We start from the raw sequence: 19,206 nt of genomic DNA on the forward strand, positions 1-19,206 counted from the left end.
AAATAATATATCCACGTCTTGATATTATCACTGTTTGTCGTTCGGATGCACATCAATATAAATGGGATTTTACTTTTTTATTGATCGGGAAGCAATTTTGTGCGGTGAAGCAGAAAGTGCAAGCGTTATGCGCACCAAGATATGGAACTTCTGTAAAGTGGTGAATAGATCCTGCCAGCAGTTTGACCAGTGAAAGCCTGACAAGTTTTTTTTCTATTTATAGCGACGGTGGCCATTTTGTGCAGCAAAGCGGAGCATGCCAGCGATATGCATCACTAAAGATGGAACTGATCACTCCAGTAAAGCTTCGTTGAAATCCAACCAGCCGTTTGACCTGTGAAAGCTAGACAAGAGTTTTCTTTTCATAGATTTGGCGGCCTTTTTGTGCAGCGAAGCTGAACGTGCAAGCGATATGTACAATTAGAGATAGTACTGATCACTCATGTACAGCTTCATTTGAATCCCACTAACAGTTAGATCTGGAAAAGCCGGATATTTAAGCTAAATCCGGACGGACAACCATACGGATGTGTCAACATTTGGTGTTTATGTGCTTTTTGATTGATTTTTATGTGGCACTTTTCTACATTAACCAGTCGGTTTTTTTTGATTTTCTTCTTTTTAACTAAGATTATGGACGGAATGAAATTAAAACTCCAGTGAATGTTTGCCCTGAAAAACGAAAGCAGCCAGTTTCTATATCCTTCGTTTTTGTTCGAAAAGGCGGGGGACAAAAACTAAAACATCAACTCTTAGTCAACCGTAGATGACACTTAAGACCAACGTTTTATCCACATTTCTGTGCAAAGGATGATCGTACTGCATTTCATAATGATTTACAATCTTATTGAATGGTAATAAAGGCCAAAACGTGCCGTGATTTAGCGCAAGAAACACACTGGCAATAACAAAAGTTATCATAAGAAATCTGTGACATCTTCAGAGTTATCACAAGAACTTCGGGACATTTGAAAAATCGGGTATAAATCTGTTAGCCGGTGCTTTATGCTTGCAATTTTGCATTATAATTAGGTAATTATGTATGGCAAGGATGAAGACCAGAAATAAACAGGTCAAAACTAATGTGAATTGGCAAATAATTTGGAAATTTTACTCAAAACTACCAGATTTGAAGCAAGAGGCGATTAAAAATGGCATGTGAATTAGTTTTTGACACATAATACAAGATGTAAGACAAGCTTAATCATTAAAGTTTAATTTAGCACCTAAAACTCATTTTGGAAAGATGAAAAGAACCATTTTCACGAGTGTTATTGTAGTATATACTGATGTTTTCCGACGAACCCCGTGACAGTTATCACAAGAACACCTGAACAAGTTATCATAAGAACTCCATCCTTCGTGTAACACTTCCTCCCCCGTGTACATGTATTAATGTTCTAAGTTTGGCATGTGGTATGGCTCTGACTGACTGTTATTTACAATGTAAAAACACTTTTTACTTAACAAATGCAAGTAGCATTATGGCAAGTACAATTATAATTTATCAAATTTCTTGATATTCTTATACAAATTGATAAAATAAGCACTAGAATGCCCCACTAATTAAGTGTTGATGTCCTTTTGAATGCACTAGTGTCCTTCTAAAACATTTATAACAAATAAAATCAATTATTAGCTTCAATGCCATACGTCTTTTAATACTTGATTTGAAACACAAGTGTTCATGAAAGCAATTTACTGCATATGTAATAGCTCTAATCATCTGTTGTACGAATTCAATATGATAGTCACAATGACAGTCTGTCTCACAAGCATTATGTGATAAGACAGCTTTCCGTTTTGTCTGTTTGACATCACAAATTCGCAATCTTTAGTGAGCCCATAACGCAGCCAGATATGCCGATTTCTTAAAATGGTAGTTTGGATGATCAAACACTTAACTTCCTTTCTCCTGGAAAATGAAAACTAGAGCGAAGCATATGTTTCAATTTTATACATGTATAATAGTAACAGTATAATATACTTTATGTGATCTTGGAAAACAGGGGAGGGATGAGTGGGTGTTAAAGTATTTGTGTAAGAGCACTAGAAAACGTGACCTGCTTCGCCGAAATCCAATGCAGAGAGAATTTCTCCAAATTATCTAGACCTAGTTTTTCTATGTGCTATTTACAATGTCCATAACAAATTATTTTAGCTCTAAATACACATTTAAAATCAAATATTAATTCTTTTTAATAATGTAAATTCACTTGTATAGTGTTATATTCATATAAAACAATTGTAAAATAATTAAAATCAATTGTTAAAGTATTTTTGTAAGAGCACTAGAAAACGTGACCTGCTTCGCCAAAATCCAATGCATAGAGAATGTCTCCACGCGCCTTCCTGGTGACGTAATAAATAATGACGTGCGTGGTCAGAACCTACATGCCCGGAAGTGTTGCCTCCCATAAGACTCCGGATAAAGACTTGCTTGAAATATCTGTACTTAACTTATTTTTATATCATCTAGTGCTTCTTTTGCCATAGATTTCAAACATATCACAAAGCCTTTCATACTTTATATGTTTGGAACAAATAAAGACTTAGCTTTACCATGGTCCTTAAATAATCTTTGTCAGGTGCTATTGCTGATAATCATGTTCGGTAGCATTGATGTTTTTGTTGTGGTATTGATATCATCTTAATTGGGTGTTTATGTTAATATGTAAATGAATAATAGAGAAAAATAAAGAATCCATAAAGGAAGCCCAGCGAGACAACATTTAAAATGTTGCAGGCTCGGTTTGATTGAGCCTGTTCATGGAGGTAATACTTCTAATTTTGGTCATGAACGTCAACCTTTCTATGTTGATCCTTTATTAGTCTTTCATAGTAAACATACGGTATTTATTCGTAATGAAGATGACATTTACAATAACAAAGCCTGAATCAATATAACAGTATATTTATTGTACGATATTTCAAATGGCTATATAATTAAGAATGCTAGTATTCAAAATAAGCAATACAACAATATTGAGATGAACATTGTTCTTTATTATAATCAATCTGAGAATAGTTGAAAAATATCTAACATTTACATGTTTTATGTTGCTACATAAAATTCACCATTTGGAAGGTTTGTTCTTGACAAGATGACTAATAAAAGGCAATACTCAAATGGTCAGTTAATGGTCTATTGTTGCTTTTTTATTTGTTCTGTCAGTATCACATATTTATAGAGATAATGTGTTTAAACTAATAGCTTTATGAAGTATATTGATCTGCCAATATCAATGATAACATATTGAATATTATTGTTTCGGTCATATGTCACATAAAAAATAATGAATACAACTCCCGGCGTTTAATGGAAATGATAAATTAAGAAAAAAAACTAAAAAACATAAATACATAATAATTATAGTACAAGTTAATTAAAAATACACAAAATATAACAATACAACAATCGAGCGTCGAAATAAAAATAATTTCAAGTAAATGAATGACATGACAAGACTCTTACCACATCGTCTCAGTTAAGAATGAAATTAACTTAATGATAAGATATAGCAAAAACTTTATTAAATAAACATAGAAGTTATATACTATTTTTTTTTTTTATAATAGAATCCATGAGAATAAAGAAGAAGTGATCTGGAGAAGGATAGTTAGGTCGTGAGAATTTAGAAGAAAGGAAACGTTAAAAATCAATGTTAAACTTTCACTCAAATACCTTTTATAAACTACAACACGATTGGACATACATGAACTGTTTACAAAATTGCACGAAATACGAACATAGTTTAATTAATTGTCTCGGACGTTTCCGTGAATTTCCGCTAATAAACCTACGTTACGGAACAATCCGATACATTACAAGAGCAGACCATAACAGACGGCATGGAAACAAGCGACAATATCCGCATGCGCGACTGCACCTATTGTAATTTTCCAGCGTCTAATTGACATACATTCGAGGCAGTTTTTTATACGTGTTATATTATCAATAAGGAAATCATACAATCATGTAAACACAAAATGACATTCATTTAAACCAATTATGTAAAATTAACTATAATTTCAACAACAGGAAAGATAAAATATCTTAATCCATAACAACAATTATTCTCACAGCTATTATTCTGTGTCACTTGTAAAGTGTTAGGCAAGTCAAAGTTCCATATCAAGATTGATTAAACCTTTGAACATGTCAAACACAAAGTAGTGTGATTTCATAATTCAGCAAGTTAAGGGCTAAGCATAGGACGTACTTCCACATTTTATTTCTTTGTAACAGTGGCATATTTTCATACTGATGTATAGTTAATGAAGGTGGAGAAACACAGATGTTTATAATATCAGTTTAAAACAACATGTAACCCCTTTTACACAGTGACATTGTGGTCTTGACTTTTGACCTAATGACTAATGAGCTCAAAATAATAGCGGTCAACTATTTACCATTGGACAATTTTCTAACCAAATAACATAATCTTAGGCTATTTACTTCTAAAGTGAACAGGACCTACGTACGGACTGGCGGACGTTCATACTTTTGAACGCAAGACGGTCACCTTATCACGGTATTATCCCCTTTTTTAAGTAAGAGCATCAAAAAGTTGATAGATAAAACACATTATTCACATAAACACAACGCATGAAAATGAAAGAGTTACGTATAAAGTTTTAATAAAATCCATATTACACACGTTTAATAAACATCCGGCGAGACGTCAATTGCGTTATAAAAACAAAGCGTGGTAGGGCGCTTAAATTTTTTGACACATTAACAATATCAGATAAGACCGTATTTAAATAAACCATTACTTTTGAGACATGTGACAAATTGAATATTATTTTGTGTAGAATCAATATTAGATTTATTGAATGAGTTGATTAAAGCAATATTACAAGACTTGTATGTTTGCGAGATGACCGCGCTATATGACTTCATAAAAATTATTGAATCTGAACTGTTTCAATCCTCTATATACGGTAAAATATAAAAAAAAATCGAAACTATTCATAACAATAATAGAACCACTTATAGGGGCACTCATTTATTATTTTTTCTTCTAAATGCATTATATTTTCTTTATTTCTAAGATTTCAGAACTAATATCAAACTTCGAGTATTTCTTATGAACTCACATTGAGGCAATGACTCATTATATAAAAGTTATCTTTTTCTTATCCATTCAAATCCAGTTTCCAACAAACATAATAACAACGACATTGTAGCAAAAATTAAAGATAAACAAATATTGCTTTTTGATTCATTTAACAAACAGAAAATACCTATGTATCGACTTTTCTGTAAAACTGTCAAAATATATTGTTTAAAATATAACCAACTTTACGTAATAACGTTGCTTTAAAGTTCCTGTATGTTGTAATTAAGGTTGTTACCACACTTAGGTGAAATTGTATAAAATTATACTTCTTAAACAATTTTCAAACATTGAAGATGAATATGTAAAATATGTAATGCAAATATTTGTCCAGGTTATATGTAATCATAAAAATGTATGCATTCATTTCTTATTGAAAAAAAATGACTTAGAGTGTATAGAAAATAAATTTCTAATTACCTCCCTTTATTAACATGAATTGACAATTCAGTAATATATTTACAATTAATGCTTTTTGGATCTTACAATATTGACACATCTTCATTTAAGAATTATATTTATGATATAAAACCATAACACATTGTGTTATAGGGTATTTAATACATAAAACGGCATTTCTATGTTTTCCATGTTTATTCCAGCGAGAATTATATACTAGTGAAAATGAATCTTGACGAAATAACAGTTTTTCATTGTATTCATTATAAAATGATGCTTTACTAAATGTAAACCTAAGATGAAAAATAAAAAGTTTGAAACACTATTAACTATCAATATTTTGTAAATCCAAAACTTTTGAATGTTGCACCAAAGGCCGGAAACGCCGTGACTTGAACACGTCCCAGTTGTCTTAAAAATGTTTCCGCCATTTCCCCCGCCATTTCCATATTTCTGCCTGGAACAATTTTGTCGTTTGCAAAGAGCTAAAGACAGAAATATGTTTGAATGATTAGGTACAATTTGGTTTAACCTCTAAAATTTTGATTACATTTAAAATATGACTACAATTTTGTGATATCATAAAAGGCTTACCTGTATATGTTTCTCTTGTATAACAAGTGAAATCTTGCATTCCTCAGATGGACACATATTACTCCAATAGAAATCAATTGTATGAACTCTTCTCATATCGAATATATTCAATTCCGATCTGTCTTCAAGTACACTGAAATTCAAATATAACAATAATTGAAAATCAACAACAAAACAATTCAAAAAGAGAAAACACTTTTCTGTTTAATCTTTAATTTTAAGTATGGAAGTCGAATGTAATTAGTCTTCGTCAAATCAAACCCATAACGGAAACAAATATTTCTATAATTCGTAATTTCATATGAATATTTACGTGTATTACTACGAGTATCTATGAAGCATAAATACACTTTATATCTCTCGTTTAAAAGGTCAACTTTCATAAGCTGTAAGAAGGGGCTGGGGGGGGGGGGGGCATTTTTGGGGTAGAACCATAGACTTTCTTAGCTTTTTCACATGAAAAATCCGAAGACGCAATCATGCGGTAAAGTAATGATTGTGACGTTCTGTTAGAACATATAGAAGATATTGAATGAGTGTAGGTTTAATACTAAATTTATTGAGCGAGTTGAATAAAATCATATTATGCGAGCCTCCGGCGAGCATAATATTGTTTTATTCAACGAGTTCAATAAATTTAGAATTGAATCTACACGAATATAATATTCTATTTATCACATATATAAAATAAGAACGGTAAACTGTAATCAAGAGTCATTTTTCTTTGACGCGCCCATAATGTAACGCTAACATTAGCGCGCTTTAACGCTGTTTATAGCGCAAAGGACGTGACGTCAAAGTGTTATTACACTAGTGTAATATCGTCAAGTGTAATATCGTTTTTATTAAATGACTTTATTACACTCCTGCGCCGCGGTTTATGTGATAAATACATATATACAATATGTTGAATTTATTTGTTTTTGTTGTTTTTTGTTTTTTGAGGGGGTGTATTTTTTTTTTTTTTTTTTTTTTTTTTTTTGCTCAGCAATTTCCAAATAATTGTATTTCTGAAAATCAAAGCTATATAAAAAGACTCACACGTTTTTAAAATTGTGCGGGGGTTCAACATCTCGTATCTGTTTGCGTTAATAAAATATTGATAGAAGTTTAAAGTTTGCATGTGACTGGTATTGAAGACAGGTGTGAAGATCGCTGAATAGAAATAGTATAGTTTAGTGTAACATCAATGTTGCAACGGCTTTAAAATCATCACAGATTAAAAGTTCAAACACTTTAAAAAGCTAGGATTTCTGGGATTTTATCATCTTGTTCCAGGTAAATTAATGAATCTGTGAGGAAATTTTATCTTTAGATGAGAGCTCAAAGACAAAAAAATCAAGAAAAAAAAAGCACTCATTCGATCCATGCATGTGAGAGTAGATAGATAACGGAGTAACGAGATATTTTACAAACGCGTATCCTCTTATATAATTATAGCCTATTAAACTTTAGGGAAAGTGATCAAAGCCCTCCTCGAATGTAGAAAAAGATGACAACGATATTTATAAATCACATTTCCATAACAACCCGCAGTGCTGCTTTCAGTACAGTGGCAACTTACACGTTGAATGTGCATAATGTGTTCTGTCTAGACAAACTAAGGATTCAAGGCTATATAAACAAACGTGAGTTGTTGGGTTTTTAGGGGTGGGGGATGTTTGTTGTTTGTGTTGTTGTTGTTGTTGTTTTTTGTTATTGATTTTTAAAGTTCTTTAAATTTTACTAGAATCTGTAAATAACTATAGGCCCCTAATACGATTTTGTAAAGATTAGATACATGCCACAAATAAATGACTCACTATTGCGCTACAAAAATTTACACATACAGAGCCGTAGCCACATTGAAGCTAAACGAGGCAGTCATTAACCTAGGTTAAAATTTGAGAATAAATACATTTTAATTTTAATAGGTAGAAAAACCGATCTGGAAAATAAAAAAAGAATAAGTTATTAAAGCAGAATGGACTCGATCATATATGAAGGATGCTAGATTAAATGGTCTAGCTTTGATTTCACTTGAATATAGTTATGCACATCAGATTCTCCTGGAAACAGAAGAATTGCCATAATTGGTCTGTTCATGAAACATTCATGCTGTTGCGGCGGTGGCGGGGTGGTGGTCAGGTGAAAGGGGTTGTTGTAATTATTGCTCTTGACAAGTAGATGTATGTATCAAATACATTTCAGAACATGTTGTCAGCATACACAGAGCATGCACTATCAAAGAAACTATTTGGATTATTGTCATCCCAGACACTTACTTGAAGCCCGCCCCCATCCCCAACTCCTGCGTTCCTTGAAATATTAAATATGCATTATGGTACCCGTACATTTTTCCGCTGTATTTTTGTTATTCTCTTAGACTTATCAAATATATACAGCAGTATATTTTTGAACACATATAAACAATTCTTTAAACATTCTAGATATAATCAGCTATTTGTCACATCATGTATATATTTTTTTGTGATATCGTTTTTTCGTTTTTTTTTTTTGTTTTTTTTTTTTTGTTGTTTGTTTTGTTTTTGTGTGTGTGTGTGTGTGTGTGTGTGCGTGTGCGTTTTAAAAAAATATTTTGACTGGAAGTTTTCAGGAACATTTCAAGATGACCGACTCAATACATGACATGGATGTTAAAGATAAAGATAAACTAGGTATGAGTGAGTTGGAGGCTGTGGTGGAGGAAAACAAGGAACTGTTAGATCACATAGACTGGCTGTGTAACAGCTGGGATCGTGAAGATGTTGAGAGAATATTGTTGTTTGGTAACATAGGTGCCGGCAAGAGCTCTATTGTTAACACCATTATAAAAGCACTATCTGGAATGTATATACCAAAGGCTAAAGTAGGACAAGGTTCAACACAGTCTAAAACGTTTTCTTTGGACAGGTATTACTAATTTACTAATATGTTTTGTATTTTTGTTTGATGTAAGCGAGTGTATCGTCTGCTTTGAATACATGTATATTGTATATTCATTTAAGTTCGATTTATTTACGCGAAATAGTAGTGTTGACCAACCCTGTTAGCTTAGTCGGCAACAGGTAAAGATTTATACACTGGGTATGGTACAGAAGGGAATTTGGTTGACTTGTACCATTGATTCAAATAACTTTTATTACTTTTTTCAGAACTGAAATTATTTCATTCAGACTATAATATACAGAGTTTTTTTATTAACTTCAAGTATACGAAAACAACAGACATTAATTAGGTAACTTTGGTTATCTATGGATCAAATTGAATACTTAACAAAATACACTTATTTTTATTCTGATGTTCTTTAGGTATGTAAGTTGTGGTGTTACTGAAGAATATATGGGTGATACAGAAAGACAATACTTACACTGCGAGTCTTTGGTTGGCTTGCCTACAATATTTGATGTGGCGGGGAAAAGTAATACAGACAGCGCGGAGTTAGACGAGATTCTAGAACTTCTAATAGGAGGTATTGTAACTTGAATTAACATTGAGTATTGGAGGTACTTGTACTGATATTGAGTTAAGTATGTTCTAACATGACGCGTTGTTGAAAAATTATATTTCTTATTACAATCGTCACTGGCTTTAATATTACCGATATACCACCTCAAAGCATAAATTTATCTTTGAAACTCCTTGTAACCAGAAGAATAACTATTATTTTTAGGTGATGGCAAAATACAAGAGGGAACTGGTATATCACAAACACTGCAACGTTACCTGTAAATATGAAATTATAGACAGTGGGCTTTTGTCACCTAAACATTATTATATGTTTATTAGCATTTTGTCATAACATGTAGACTATGTAGTACTTGTGTATTTTAATTAAATCCCTTAGCCTGCTATGACCGGAAGTCAGAACATTTGCCTCAAGTATAGAGCAAGGCCGATCGCCACGTCCATGCGGTCAGACAAAGTTCTATACTGTTGGTTATAAAGGTGCAGTCAGACAAAGCGTTATACTTTTGGTTATAAAGGTGCAGTCAGACAAAGCTTTACACTGTTGGTTATTAAGGTGCTATCAGACAAAGCTCTTTACTGTTGGTTATTAAGATGCGATCAGATCAAGCTCTATACTGTTGGTTATTAAGGTGCGATCAGACAGAGCTCTACACTGTTGGTTATTAAGGTGCGGTCAGATCAAGCTCTACACTGTTGGTTATTAAGATGCGGTCAGACCAAGCTCTATACTGTTGGTTATTAAGGTGCGGTCAGACCAAGCTCTATACTGTTGGTTATTAAGGTGCGGTCAGATCAAGCTCTACACTGTTGGTTATTAAGGTGCGATCAGACAGAGCTCTATACTGTGGGCTATTAAGGTGTGGTCAGACCAAGCTCTATACTGTTGGTTAATAAGGTGCGGTCAGATCAAGCTCTACACTGTTGGTTATTAAGGTGCGATCAGACAGAGCTCTATACTGTGGGCTATTAAGGTGTGGTCAGACCAAGCTCTATACTGTTGGTTATTAAGGTGCGGTCAGATCAAGCTCTACACTGTTGGTTATTAAGGTGCGATCAGACAAAGCGCTATACTGTTGGTTATTAAGGTGTGGTCTGACCAAGCTCTATACTGTTGGCTATTCAGGTGTAATCAGACCAACCTCTATACTGTTGGTTATAAAGGTGCGGTCACACCAAGCTCTTTCTTGTTGGTTTTTACGGTGCGCTCATTCCATGCTCTATACTGTTGGTTATTAAGGTGCGGTCATACCAAGCTCTATACTGTTGGTTATTAAGGTGCGGTCAGACCAAGCCCTATACTGTTGGTTATTAATGTGTGGTCAGACCAACCTCTATACTGTTGATTATTAAGGTGCTCCCGACTAAGCTCTCAATACTGTTTGTTATTAAGGTGCGGCCGGACCAAGCTCTATTTTGTTTGCTATTAAGATGCGGTCAGACCAAGCTCTATACTGTTTGTTATAAAGGTGTGGTCAGACCAAGCTCTATACTGTTGGTTATTAAGATGCGGTCAGACAAAGCTAGATATACTGTTGGTTCTTAAGGTGCAGTCAGACAAAGTTTTATACTGTTGGTTATTAAGGTGCAGTCAGACCAAGCTCTATACTGTTGGTTATTAAGGTGTGGTCAGACCAAGCTCTATACTGTTGGTTATTAAGGTGTGGTCAGACCAAGCTCTATACTGTTGGTTATTAAGGTGCGGTCAGACCAAGCTCTATACTGTTGGTTATTAAGGTGTGGTCAGACCAAGCTCTATACTGTTGGTTATTAAGGTGCGGTCAGACCAAGCTCTATACTGTTGGTTATTAAGGTGTGGTCAGACCAAGCTCTACACTGTTGGTTATTAAGGTGCTGTCAGGCCAAGCTCTACACTGTTGGTTATTAAGGTGCGGTCAGGCCAAACTCTATACTGTTGGTTATTAAGGTGCGGTCAGACAAAGCTCTATACTGTTGGTTATTAAGGTGCGATCAGACCAAGTTCTATACTGTTGGTTATAAAGGTGCAGTCAGACCAAGTTCTATACTGTTGGTTATTAAGGTGCGATCAGACCAAGCTCTATACTGTTGGTTATAAAGGTGTGGTCACACCAAGCTCTTTCTTGCTTGTCCTTAAGGTGCGTTCATTCCATGCTCTATACTGTTGGTTATTAAGATGCCGTCACGCAGAGCTCTATGCTGTTGTTTATTAAGGTGCGGTCAGATCAAACTCTATATTGTTGGTTATTAAGATGCGGTCACACCAAGCTCTATACTGTTGATCATTAAGGTGCGGTCAGACCAAGCTCTATACTGTTGGTTATTAAGATGCGGTCAGACCAAGCTCTACACTGTTGGTTATTAAGGTGCGGTCAGACCAAGCTCTACACTGTTGGTTATTAAGGTGCGGTCAGATCAAGCTCTATACTGTTGGTTATTAAGGTACTGTCAGACAAAGCTCTGTACTCTTGGTTGTTAAGGTGTGGTCAGACCAAGCTCTATACTGTTGGTTATTAAGGTGTATTTTGTATGTATTTAATTGTTATTGAAATCCCTCAAAATGTCATTGCAGCGTGAAACCAGTACATAATTTAACATGTTAAGGGCTTATCTTTAATATATCATTAAATCAGGGCATGTTCAACCTGGTACCAGCATTGAAGCATTGACAAAATTACAAGAAGAGCATAAAGTTGGCAGCTTAAAGGAAACCATATTAAAGAAAAGCAGAGAGAAATGGAGGATGACAAAGATCGTCTTTGTTCACAGCTGCCGAGAGAAGAAAGTTCCGGATAAATTAATTGATTGCCTTTTACGAATACTGCGGAAGACTGATCCTAGAACAGCGATGCCTAAATGTATGTTATTGAATGATACTTAGTAATATTTTACAAATATACATTTATAGTGTACGATTTTGTTCTCGGAAGGGAAATCTCCCTCTTTATTTTATTTCAAAACCTCCTTTTGTCTCTGTTTCTTGTAAATATAGTTTCGGATAGAGAAAAATCTTACTGCAAGATGACCATCATGGCCCTTGATCGCTCACTTGAGATATAACGCTAGGAATGGTAAAGATTCTTCAATGCAAAAGTCAGTCAATAGGTTACGTTTTGTTTGTCATTTTCGACCCAATCTGCATAATTCTCAAAATTTTGTAGATGTCCACTTTCAAATACTTCATGCCAAATGTATAATTATGCACAAGGACATGACTAATGTAACTTTTGTACAGGATCACCTTAGGATCGACCCTATAGTTTGATGAATATCCAACAACCAGACACTGATAACGGGCACATCGAGTTTTTAGAAATATATGTTAAACTTAAGACAAACAGGTTTTGAGAAATAAAAATGATAACATTTCTGAGGCAAAATGGACCTTTAAGTTTCTAGACTGTTGCATATATACTCAAGATTTTTAATGTTTTCATCGATTTATACAGCGAAGATAATTCTGATGTTATGATCAACTTGGGTTTATTGAAATGGTCATAAATGGTCACTTTTTTATCAGTAATATGTTTTGTATATTTAAGATTCTGCATACGTCTATGTAGTCCTGACCAAATATGATCTGGTTAAAGATGAAAACAGCTTTAAATGGTCTTCTAATGAACCAAAGGTTACTTACGAGGAGTTCCGAGAAATTGAGAAGGAAATTGAACAGAGGTTTAGTATCCAAGGTTCGCTAGAAGATAACAGAACAAGATGGGTGAGTTATTCCGATGCAACAGGTAAAGACAACCCATATATTGACAACATAGCATTAAAGTTTATAAAACGCATGCTTATGGTGAGAAACGATGAAGCCAAGTCCGTTAAAACGGTGATGTCAACGTGGACACTGATGAACTTGAACATGAAAAGGTATTGGCAAAATGCCAAACGCAGCTTAGAAGAACGTCAGTTTACAATCAGCTTAGGGACATTGGCAATGGGCATTGTATTTGGAATATTTGCATTGGCAATGTTGTGTAAAGTATACATCATGTTAAAAGCACCACCTTCGGGACACTCCAGAGACAGAGAATACTACTAATAAAATCTCCTGTTATTGTAAAGTACCAGCAGTACCAATAGTTAATGACATTAATATAGATTTATTCAAGTAAATTCCAGAAGGGACAATATATTTACAAGTAATTAACATATTAACATAAAATGAATACATGTATTAAAGAAATCAGCAGTTTAAGTACATGATAGATATTTAATATTATTATCTGCTACAATTCATCCGAAGTAAATGTTAGCATAAAATATTCTATTTCTATATAAAATCAATGCACATTATTATAAATTTACTTAAAACAATAACATGTGATAATTGTATATATTCACTAGCACAAATAGAATAGTAACAAAATGTGTGATCGTCATATCTTAGTATAATTTCGGTAACTACTACCAGATGAGCTTGTCAAAATATAATAATTAAAGATCCTGTAACACAATTCTTTTTTATGGTTTTAGATCATAAATATAATGCTCAAATTAAGATTTACCAATATTATAGGTTCCAAAAAGTATCATTTGTAAAGATATTATCGAATTTAACATTTCATGTAAATTTTTTACTCACAACATACAGGATCTTTAAGGAGTCTCTATAAAATCAATCCATATAGATCCTAGTTAGCTCTATCTTGACGTTCGAAAGTATCAAGATAAAGTGTGAAAGATCCATAGAAAACATATTACAAAAGTATACTCAATATCAACAATTTAAAAATGATTTATGTGAAGGAAAATGAAGTCTTGTTACAAAAACGAAACACAAGACTTCTGATAACAAATATGATGATCGTTTACTACAAAACGGTTTAATAAAAGTCCAAGTTGAATTCTTTACTGATATTTATAAATGTTTACTGTTACCTATGATTTAGGAATTATATCAAAATGCAAACAAACTAATACTGTGATTTTTTTTTTATATTATGAAATGATCGTGAAACAAGAACTTTCTAATCAAACACAACTAACACTCCATTAGAACATTAAAAAGCTGATAATATGTTTAATAGTAAAATCATAATAATTGCTTTAAAAACAAGAGGGTTATGATGGCCCTGAGATCGCTAACCTGTATATACGCCCCCGCCCCCGGGCAGGGCCAATTTTAACCCAGGGGCTTTTTTTAACAAACTTGAAAGCAACCATTAGAAGATGCTTTGTGATAAATATCTAAGCTCTAGCTCTGAGCGGTTTTGACAAGATTTTTTATACACATATAGGGAGAAACAATGACCACCCCAATCTCAGGCCGGGCCAATATTGACCCCTGGGCTTTTATTTGAACAAACTTGATAGACATTCACTAGAAGATATTCATGCTTAGTATCTTAACCCTAGCTCTTTGTTTTTTAAGAAGATTTTTTAAGTTTTTACTATATACATATAAGGCAAATCAAAGTTACCGTTCCTTAATTTTCTCATGCATAGTTACCGTTTGGAGTTACCATTCTTTTTTTTTACACAGAGTAACCGTTCATTTGATTTCTCATATAGAAATACCGTTCCATACAAATGAAGCAGAGCTACCACACTTTAATACCAACAAAAAAGGAAAAGATAAAATGAAACTCTATGGATTTAATTTGAATACAAAATGTCAACCTTCTTTTTTATAATTTATTTTTCTGTGTGCTCATACAGTAATAAAGTGTAAATAACATATAATAAACTCCTGTCCAGATAATACAAAAGTATGGTCACAAAGAGTTTTTGTGTTTTTTTTTTCATACACAAACACACGCACACGCACGCACATACATCCGCACCCATACACCAACATTTCGAGTTCATAAATACCAACAGGATTTATAACTATACATAGTTCGAACATAACCCATACACAAAACAGCACGCATACATTTCGGGTACCATCAGCAATCAGATACTCGTATTAGTGTAAGCTAGTATTTAAACAAAAAGGTAAAGTGAAGAGGGTGAAAATTAAATACAATAAAAATAAACAAGAAAAAAAAAACAAAAGATACATCTACAGTTTTTGACTGCTTTTAAACATAATTGTTTTATATTTCATGTAAGTAAGATATTTTCATATGTTGTATATTTACATCTGGAAAAATTCTATTCGATTTTTGAAAACGAAGGTCCAGTTTATCGCGATTAAATGCAATACATTTTTCAAAACATAGTCTGCTCCGAAAATAATGTAAAAATAAGTTAAATTGTGGTGTGCGTTTTCCTTTTTTGCAACTACATAATTATGTAATATCTTGCAACAAAAAGAATAAAGTTTTATGCCTGTGTTTGTAATTAAGTCAGATATTGTTTTCAAGTTAATTTCTATACTAATATTATTTTCTTTGAAATATTCTATTAAATCCCTCCAAAAAATGTTGCGTGTAAGAACATTGACAAAAAAAGGTGTTCAATAGACTCAATATCCATTGCACAAACGACACAAAGACTCGAGGAAAAAAGGTTTTTTGTTGTAGGAGACTTTTGTAATCGAATTTGCTGTTAATTAAGAAGCATACGCCAAAACTATTATTCGTATTTCCACTGAAAAAAGCCCGTCCATCCCAATCTGATGTCCATTTAAGATATCGCTTTGTGTTTAAATGCGTTTCTTGTAAAAGACATGTATCATACTTTTGCCAATTAAAAACTTGCTTTCTTTTCATATAATTTCCCAAATCTTTTGCATTAAAAGTACAAATTTTCATACTCATTTCAATTCAATATGAAGCTTACATTCAAAAACAGTAGATGATCTTTATATAAACAAGAGGGCCATGATGGCCCTAGATCGCTCACCTGGCCCATCAAACTCATCCAAACAATTACATAGACAAGCATTCTGACCAAGTCTCATGACAGGTGAGTCAAAAATGTGACCACTACAGTGTTAACAAGGGGCGGTTCCATTCTACCATTCCGGACACGTTCTTCATGTTTCTGTCCAAGAGGTGTGATGAATTGGAATGAAATGGAACACGAAACTGTCCGGGACGTTTGAATGGAATGAAACAGAACGCGTAACACAAACAAAATGGCTGACAGTAATATAAACATTCCTTTGCTTATTTCCTTGCTGGAAGATTCTGGCGAAGAATCCGATGATATGGGTGAAGAAACGATGACAGTACTGATGGGAGCAGAATGTTCACTGTAAGACATTCATAGATTAGGTCTAAACACACTTTTTTCTGTTATTTCAAGTTGAGTTAAATGTCAAAATAATGAAGTTTGTTATGAATGCATGTTCTATGCGAGACACGTGGGAATTCCACGAAAAGAAAGATGTGTAAGCCACTTTTCAAAACTATACGCTTTATTTATTTTCTGAAAGAACTGCTCCCACTGCATATATATGGCTATGACACTGTCCTTACCTTCATTCTAAATGTTCTATTTCAGGCCACTGGAATTAAAGGCAAAGATTTTGGACTATACAGAATCAGTTGTACCATTTAATGACGACGAGAGCTTTCGCAGGAAGTTCATGCAGGTTGTCAGAAGGGACTTTCCATATTTTTAGTCAGTACCTCAAGGATCTTCCCGAGTTCAGTTATCATCCAGGAGGTAAAGAGCATGTGTCAGTTGAAAAACAGCTTCTGATGACACTGTAGTATCTAGGAAGTTGTGACACAATAGATAAAATTGGAGAACGATTTGGTAGTTCTGCGTCATCCGTTATTCGCTGCAGAAACAGAGTGTTAGCAGCAGTAAATAGGCACCTCAAGCAGCGTTTTATTGTATGGCCAAATGCACAAAAGATTCCTGAAGTTGTGGCAAGTTTTGAACAGAGGAATGGTTTTCCGGGAATAATTGGAGCCTTGGATGGATCTCACATTGAAATAAAGAAGCCAGCAGCACATGGAAATTCATATATCAACAGAAAAGGATTTGCTTCCCTGCAGGTACAAGCTGTTTGCACTGATAACATGATGTTTACTCACATCTTTACTGGCTATCCCGGCAGCTGTCATGATGCCAGGATCTTGAGAAACTCTGATTTGTGGCAAATTGGTCAAATTTTGTGTGGAGAAAATCACATCATTGCAGATGCTGCTTACCCCATCCGTAAATGGATCTTAACCCCATACAGAGACAACGGACACTTAAATGCTAGTCAAAGGAAGTTTAACAAATACCTGTCTTCATGTCGTGTTGTTATAGAACGTGCTTTTGCCTTACTTAAAGGCAGATTTAGGCGTATGAAGTACATTGATACATGTGTGAGGACTGCAGTTAGTATTATAATGTGCAGTTGCATTTTCCATAATATATGCCTTGTAAACCACGATGCTGTGAATGACTTTTTAGAAGATGCCAACATATCAAATCCTGTTTTAAATCCCATTTGTTTACAGGATAATGCTGAAGGAGTTCGCAAGAGGGACACTATAGCTGCTCACCTGATTTAATTCTAAGTAAAAATTATAATAAAACACAAAAATGTCGTTTTCTTCATTGTTTTATTTGTAACATCTCAAACAAAAATAAACATTAACAAGAAAAATAAATCCTTTAATCCCTTGGAATGTAGAGATCAGTTCTGACTAGTCCAAATGATAGCGAGATCAAATTTAACGTAAGTTATAATACATAAGTTGAGCTTCAACACTGTTCCATCAATTTATCTCCTGAAAGCTTGCATAAATATATACAAAATCAAAAGAAACTTTACAGTTATATAAAAGTCAATGAATTGTGAAAGGATAGTAATATCAGTAATTTATGTACAACTGAGAATTCAATAACATTTGCATTAACATCTGTAATTCCAATTGAATTGGTTTGGTATTAAGGTTACAAAAAATTGCGTGTAGGCAAACCACTAGATTTTTTGTTACATCTATAAATTTTGATAGCTGCCTGTTTAGTCATTTTTAATTTGTCTATGAAGATTTTAACAGCCAGTAAAAATCTGTATTGTAATAACAAGTATATACAAGTACAACTATAAAAAAAACATAACAATAGTAACACCACTGGCTCAGCTGGAGTTTTACTTAAGCAAATCTTTGCTTGAAAATAAAACAATTCAAACTATGTCTGAAGGTGTCAAACATTTTACAATGCTACAACCTCTTATCCTGCTGGCGCTATACCTAAGCATATCTTTACTAGAAAAGAAACAATTCAAACTATGTCTGAAGAACAAAGTATATATACGCCCATTCTCAATAAAATAAAGCATTTGAGGTTGAAAAATATTAAAAATTTAATGTTGTCATTGTGTCATTTTTTATCGCTGAAGTAAATGTTTAGGGTATTTTGCAAGTTTGCCAGAAATATTTTGAACAAGAAACTATGATATAACAGGATGGCATTTATTTCGGTAATGACACTGTATTTCTTCGGTAACGTAGATTTCAGATCTAATAATGTAACATATTGGCTGCATATTAATAACAAATGTCTGTAAAATATATCAAAATCTGTAAATTCTCTATCTAGAGGGACTTTCTAACCCAGGAAAATTCAAAGAAGTTGGGTACCTTGCTAATTTTCAGTCAATTTCTTCAAAGTTAAATATTCGTAGAAAGCAAAAATAGTCAATTTTGAAAATGATTATTTTATGTCTTCATTCAAAGGATATATATCATATATAATATATGAGAGGTCGAATGCATACACAATTTTTGTATTAGCATTTTTTTTTCTCAAAATATTCAAA

The 19,206-nt window shown here is 33.4% G+C and overlaps 1 protein-coding gene and 1 pseudogene across 2 annotated transcripts; both read left to right on the forward strand.

Annotated features, from left to right (window-relative positions):
* The first annotated feature begins 7,635 nt into the window (after positions 1–7,635).
* On the forward strand, positions 7,636–13,720 carry LOC132730230 (uncharacterized). 2 transcript variants are annotated; one of them, XM_060716110.1, is made up of 5 exons: positions 7,636–7,744; positions 8,706–9,008; positions 9,407–9,567; positions 12,176–12,400; positions 13,085–13,720. In XM_060716110.1, the coding sequence occupies exons 2-5, from the start codon at positions 8,725–8,727 to the stop codon at positions 13,585–13,587; spliced, it is 1,173 nt and encodes a 390-aa protein (XP_060572093.1). In that variant the 5' UTR covers positions 7,636–7,744; positions 8,706–8,724; the 3' UTR covers positions 13,588–13,720. The 2 variants fall into 2 exon arrangements, with proteins under 2 accessions (XP_060572093.1, XP_060572100.1); XM_060716117.1 differs by having other exon boundaries at positions 7,648–7,744; positions 8,713–9,008.
* A 2,852-nt stretch (positions 13,721–16,572) lies between these two features.
* LOC132730258 (uncharacterized) lies at positions 16,573–17,969 on the forward strand (annotated as a pseudogene).
* Positions 17,970–19,206: the final 1,237 nt, after the last annotated feature.

This window comes from Ruditapes philippinarum, unplaced genomic scaffold, assembly GCF_026571515.1.
Source record: "Ruditapes philippinarum isolate M1 unplaced genomic scaffold, ASM2657151v2 ctg1574_1_1_1_1, whole genome shotgun sequence".
Taxonomy (NCBI): domain Eukaryota; kingdom Metazoa; phylum Mollusca; class Bivalvia; order Venerida; family Veneridae; genus Ruditapes; species Ruditapes philippinarum.

What these genes read in the sequence shown, in the direction of transcription:
- LOC132730230 (XM_060716110.1), top strand. Translation starts at nt 8,725, where the DNA reads ATGACCGACTCAATACATGACATGGATGTTAAAGATAAAGATAAACTA. An exon ending in AAAACGTTTTCTTTGGACAG is followed by an intron (nt 9,009 to 9,406) that starts GTATTACTAATT and finishes GATGTTCTTTAG; the next exon opens with GTATGTAAGTTGTGGTGTTA. An exon ending in TAGAACAGCGATGCCTAAAT is followed by an intron (nt 12,401 to 13,084) that starts GTATGTTATTGA and finishes TGTATATTTAAG; the next exon opens with ATTCTGCATACGTCTATGTA.